Source organism: Cariama cristata, unplaced genomic scaffold (assembly GCF_000690535.1).
Source record: "Cariama cristata isolate BGI_N322 unplaced genomic scaffold, ASM69053v1 scaffold997, whole genome shotgun sequence".
Lineage (NCBI taxonomy): Eukaryota > Metazoa > Chordata > Aves > Cariamiformes > Cariamidae > Cariama > Cariama cristata.
Genome location: NW_009626829.1, coordinates 1 through 6,199, shown reverse-complemented (window position 1 = coordinate 6,199; position 6,199 = coordinate 1). Strand labels below are relative to the sequence as shown.

Sequence of the window (6,199 nt, the reverse complement as noted above, 5' to 3'; positions counted from 1 at the left end):
AGCCGCGGAAATATTTGCGGGCCCTGGGTCCGAATTGTAACTGCTGGATCTGTTGTGAGGGAGCGAAGCGTCCTGTTCCCCCCTGCCCTGGCCTTGAATGGGGGCAGTGCCCCATCCTCAGTCAGGCTGGTCCTTGCCAGCGCCTGTCCCAGCTGAACCACTTCCACCTTTTAGGCAGAAATTTACTTGGGATTTTCTTGTAGAAAGGGAATGCTGAAGGCTCCCTATGTGACTTTTTCTATCACTTGGGAAAAGCTAATTGATCTTTTTAGGGGTGTCAAATAACTGGAGAAGGGGATGAGATGAGAAAAGAGGATGAAAATGTTCAACAGCAAAACACATCTATTAGTCCAACCAACAATTTACAATTTATTCTACTTTGTCAAAACCATAACAATAATTACTGTATTTAACCTATGATACACCTACTCGGGTGTCCTGCTTGTTTCCACTGTTAGGAACATCAGTATTTCTCCTAAACACGTAGGCACGAGATCAGTAGAGTCATTTAGGAATTACTCTAGAGGTCATGAAGTGAACTTCATCAGAATGAAATAGGTAAACTTAGTTTTCAGAGGACACTCATAGCTTTCGATTTCTGCAGGGAAGAAACCCTGACAGTAGAAGCTACGTAGGAGCTCAGAATGCTTCATCCAGGTTGTCCAGATTAGATGCACCGTGGCACATGTGAGTCTGGAAGCTGCCAGTTCAGCTTATCTTGGAGAGTAAATACTTCCTGCACTGAGTTGAACTGGCAGCTCTCTAGTAAGCCTGGACAAGTTTCAGGAAGGTGACCTGGGCTGTGATCCGTTAGTCCTGTGACTTCCACCACCTCTCTCTATATCCCAAGCTCTCCCTACATATTTGGGACTGTGTTTGAAGAGGTGGAAGAAAGTTGGCAGACGCAGCATTTAGACTGTGCCAACTTTGTTAATACCTCAATGATCCATGGTAACTTCAATGATTTTTCAAATTATTTGATTTGGTTTTCTGGAGATTTTTCTATGATTGGTGTATGGTGAATTTTACCAAAAGGTCATAAATACACATTGAATTACATGATCCCACTGTAATGTTTTTTTCCCCTAGCAAGACAATGGCATTTGTAATATCCATTTTTTTCCCCTATATGACCTATCGTAATGATTAAGAAGTTTAACTTTGTTCTTTACTTCCTTAAATAATACCTGGAAAATAAAGTAATCTGGAAACATTTTGCTTCTGTATGTAAAATAATAGACTTATTAAGCTGCTAAAGTGAAGGTTGTTCTAGTGTTTTTTTTATAGAATCATAGAATGGTTTGGTTGGAAAGGGACTTTAAAGATCACCCAGGTCCAACCCCCTTGCCATGGGCAGGGACACCTTCTGCCAGACCAGGCTGCTCAAAGCCCCATCCAGCCTGGCCTTGAACACTTCCAGGGATGGAGCATCCACAACTTCTCTGGGCAACCTCTTCCAGTGCCTCACCACCCTCACCAGGAAGAATTTCTTCCCTCTTTCAGTTCAAAACCGTTGCCCCTTGTCCTGTCCCAACAGGACAGCGAGATATATCAACCAAGATCCATTTATCTGTATGCTCTCTACCTTCCCATCATTTTACACTTGAGCTACTACTGATCAAGAGCTATCCTGGATTTTCAAAGGTGCCTGGTTCCCATAAAATCAAAGACCATATTTCCAACACTGTTCAAGACGTAGGGCACTGAGTGATTTTGGAGGTGTGTTTGTGAATATCTGAGTGGAACCTTCTTGATACTGAATGCTTCTAATACCACAAGACATTTCAGGTAACCTAACAAAATTCTCTTCAGAAAAATCATGCCTTGGTTGTGAACATTAGGATGTGCTCATAAAGACCTAGCGTGGCTCAGTGAAGTCACTGGAAATCTGTCAGCTTGAAAAGGAATGGATCAGAGTAAGAAAGCTGTTGTGTGTTTCCTTTTTTATTAAGCTCCTCCTTATTCTCTGGGTAGGTTCACTTCATCACCAGGTGAAAATGCATTCCAGGTGAAGATCACTGCTCCTGATGAACAGTTCACTCGAGTCGGTGTGCAAGTATTAGACAGGAAAGATGGTTCCTTCCTTGTAAGATACAGGATGTATGCAAGCTACAAAAACTTGAAGATAGAAGTCAAAACTGGAGATAAACATGTTGCAAAGTCTCCATATATTTTAAAAGGTAAGAAGCAGCACTACACACAAATTTCCTGTCACGGGGTTTTCTCACAAACTGTGTCCCACAATGTCTTCTAGGATTAGCGTAGGATTCTGTGGGACCTCAGTACTTCTCTAGACTATCAAATCCCATTGGAATTACAGATTTGTTATAAGTGTCCTGTGCGTATTATTCAAAATAATAAAAAGAACCGAATGCTGTGAAGCTGTTGCCTAGCAAATACATGTAGAGGGCTCGCACATAAGCTGATGTGGCTTGGCATGACTCCATTGGAGGCAAAAAAAGTTCAAACGTGTCCGTTTGGAATTGCTGAAGGTTTGGCCCGGTGCAATGAATGCTCAGTGCCTGACCCTCTTTTGTGATCTCAACAGCTCAATAGTGTGACTTATTAAAAATTAAGTAATAATTGTGTTCCTGATAGGACCTATTTACCATGAAAACTGTGACTGCCCTCAGGAGGAGAGCAGTGTGTGGCTGGAAGAGATGAACTGCCCTCAAATCATTCCACGGATTCAGAGAGACCTAGCAAATTTTCCCATTGTTGATCCAGATAAGATTGCAAAAGAAATTCCACAGAGGTTTGGACAAAGACAGAGTTTGTGTCATTACACCATCAAAGATAATGAGGTACGGAATGGGTTGACCTGAAGTCCACACAGGGATTTGGTGGCAAATCCTACAGCTAGGCTATTTGGCTGTTCCCAGTCGAAAGGCTTCTTGTAGTCTGTTCTTTAAGAAGCCTCCTTTGCGTGCTCCTCTGTCCTTGAATACTTCGCAGTTTGTACTGCTCAACAGTATCTGCCCTGCTTTGAAAAGTGCTTTTTGTCCACGTTAGAACTGAAGCAACTGAAGCACAGTGAAGGCAAATTGCTTTCCAGGCAATCAAGAGGAGTACTGGGCACAGACCCAGCTCTCCTAAATGCTAATTCAGTTTCCTGTTTTCTGAGTAATATTCCTGTGGAGTGTCATGATCATCTTATTGGACATGCATCAATAAATTATGTTGTGCATAATTCTGAGGTAAAGAAATACCACTTCTAGCTCCACTGAGGATCAGAGCTACAATTCTTTTCAACTAAACTGTACTGACTTCAGGAGAGTTTCATATGGAAATGAGAACAATGGAACACAACAGAAACAGGCAGCTGGTTTCCGTTTCCATGAGACAGACCTAAATCGTCTGCAAAAGCAAGCAAAGCTTGTCCTTGGCTTTTTTGGTCAGTTTTCTGTGATGAGTTAGAGAGATGAGATTTCTAAAGCTTCCCAGCTGATCCATAAATGTAGACAGCCATACAATCTGTCCAGCTAGTTACTAAGTGATTGAAAGAGCTCTAAATTGTGCCAACCGTTCTCTGAAATGAAAACACCAGACCAGTAAAGCCTTTGCTTGGTTTCAGGTTTATATAAAGACATATGGGGAACATGTTGGCTTCAGAATTTTCATGGATGCCATACTGCTTTCTTTGACAAGAAAAGTGAGTACCTCTGTACAGTCATTTGTTCTATATGTCCTAATTTATAGAAGCCTGGGCTTAAGAAATATACTTCAGCATATTTGTTGCTATTTCTGTTAAAAAGCTCTTCTTGTTCTTTGATTAAAAATGGAAAGGTCAGATGGATTTTTCTTGTTCGAAGTTGGCATGTTCTAGAATGCTATCTGATCAGTGTATGGAATATCACAAATGTTAATTGAATAGCAGGCTTTTGTAGGAGAGTTTCACAAATTTGGACAGAGTGTGGGTTCTTTTCTATAGACTAAGTAAATCATCCTGTAGCATCTAATAGAAAATTCTGTCCCTGATAGTACATTTTACAGGATGGCTGAAAAATTCAAAAAAAAAGGAAATGTATATCATTCTCCATTAAATTTTGCATGTTGAAAACAAGACAGGAAGGGTTGAGAAAAAGTACCAAAAACCTGACAGGTGGCCTGTGGGGAAACTCCCTTAATGTACAAGCAAAAAGCACCATAGACTCTTTCCTAGGGAAACTTTGGAAAAAACCTGACATTATGTACATAGTGGCAGAATATAGCAGGGCTGAAGTTTCAGCACACACAAATATGTGATTATTACGTAAAGAGAGTAGTAAGAGAAACACAAAGACCCGCGGGTTTGGGCCTGCGGGTTTAGGCCTGAGGATTTGGCCTCAGGGTTTAGGCCCATGCGTTTGTGACCTGCGGGTTTGGGCCTGCAGGTTTTGGCCTCAGGGTTTAGGCCCGTGGGTTTGTTCCTCAAGGTTTTGGCCTCAGGGTTTGGGACTGCAGATTTGAGCCCCTGGGTTTGTGCCTCAGGGTTTGGGCCTCAGGGTTTGAGCCCATGGGTTTGGGCCCGTGTTTTTGGGCCTGATGGACTGGGCCCGCGGGTTTGTACCTCAGGGTTTGGGCCTGGGGGTTTTGACATCAGGGTTTCGGCGTGCAGGGTTGGGCCCGTGGGTTTGGGCCTGAGGGTTTGGCCCCGCGGGTTTGGGCCGCAGGGTTTAGACCCGCAGGTTTGGGACTCAGAGTTTGGGCCTGAAAGTTTGGACCTCAGGGTTTCGGCCTCAGGGTATGAGTCAGCAGTTTCGGACCTGTGGGTATTGGCCTTAGGGACTGGGCCTGCAGGTTTGGGCCTACGGGTTTAGGCCTCCAGGTTTGGATCTCAGGGTTTGGACCTGCCAGTTTCGTCCTCAGGCTTTGGGCCTGCGGATATGGGCCTGCAGGTTTGGGCCCACTGGATTTGGCCTTAGGGTTTAGGCCGGGGAGTTTGGGCCTCAGGGGTTAGAACCGCAGGGTTTGTGCCCGCAGGTTTGGGCCTCAGGGTTTAGGCCCACGGGTTTTGGCCCTAGGATTTAGGCCCGCGGGTTTTTGCCTCAGGGTTTCGGCCGGCGGGTTTATGCCTCAGGGTTTGAGCCAGGGGGCTTGTGCGTCAGGGTTTGGGCTGGCGGATTTTGGCCCTCAGGTTCAGGCCAGCAGGATTGGGCCTGCTGGTTTGGGCCTAAGGGTTTGGGCCTACTGGTTTGGTCTTGCTGGTTACGGCCAGCGGGGTTGGGCCCACGGGTTTGGACCTGTGGGTTTTGACCCGCGAGTTTGGGCCTCAGGGTTTCAGCCAGCGGGTTTGAACCTCAGAGTTTGGGTGTAGGGGTTTGGGCCCGTTGATTTGCGCCCGTGGGGTTGCGCCTCAGGGTTTGGGCCGGCGGGTTTGTGCCTGAGTGTTTAGGCCCGCAGGTTTGAACCTCAATGTTTAAGACCGCGGATTTGAGCCTGAGGGTTTGGACCCTCCGGTTTGAGCCTCAGGGTTTGGGCCTTCGGGTTTGGGGCCTCAGCTTTGGCCTCAGGGTTTGGGCCCTTGGGTTTGGGCCTCAGGGTTTCATCCTCAGGGTTTAGGCCTGCGGGTTTCTGCCTCAGGGTTTGGGCCTGCAGCTTTCTGCCTCAAGGTTTATACTGCAGGTTTGGGCCCGTGGGATTTGGCCTGAGGGTTTGGGCCTAAGGGTTTGGATCCGCGGGCTTGGGACTCAGGATTTGGACTTCAGGGTTGGGGGCTGGGGGTTTGATCCTCAGGGTTTAGGCCCATGGGTTTGAGCCTTAATGTTTAAGACTGCGGGTTTGGGCCTCAGGGTTTGGGCCACCGGGTTTGGACCCACGGGTTTGGGGCTTCAGCTTTGGCCTCAGGGTTTGGATCCGCGGTTTTGCGCCTCTGCGTTTGAGACTGCGAGTTTGAGCCTCAGGGTTTGGACCCTCCGGTATGGACCTCACGGTTTGGGCCTGCGGGTGTTAGCCTTCAATGTATAAGCCCACTGATTTGGACCTTAGGGTTTGGGCCACCGGGTTTAGGCCTGCGGCATTGTGCCTCAGGGTTTAGACCCGCGGGTTTTGGCCCCAGGGTTTCGGTCCGCGGTTTTATGCGTCAGGGTTTCGGCTCGCGGGTTTGGGCCTCAGCGTTTAGACCCACGGGTTTTGCCCCCAGGGTTTGGGCCCGCGGGTTTGGGCCTCAGGGTTTGAGCCTGCGGGATTGTGCCTCAGGGTTTAGGCATGCGGGTTTGTA

At 46.9% G+C, this 6,199-nt stretch overlaps 1 protein-coding gene across 1 annotated transcript; it reads left to right on the top strand.

Moving 5' to 3' along the window:
* Positions 1-1,906: 1,906 nt before the first annotated feature.
* LOC104164732 (KDEL motif-containing protein 1-like) lies at positions 1,907-3,652 on the top strand (the record flags this gene model as incomplete). Its single annotated transcript, XM_009704165.1, is given in 3 exon segments — positions 1,907-2,180; positions 2,599-2,804; positions 3,575-3,652. Coding segments are annotated over 3 exon segments (558 nt in total), but the record flags the coding sequence as incomplete, so codon positions are not given.
* Positions 3,653-6,199: the final 2,547 nt, after the last annotated feature.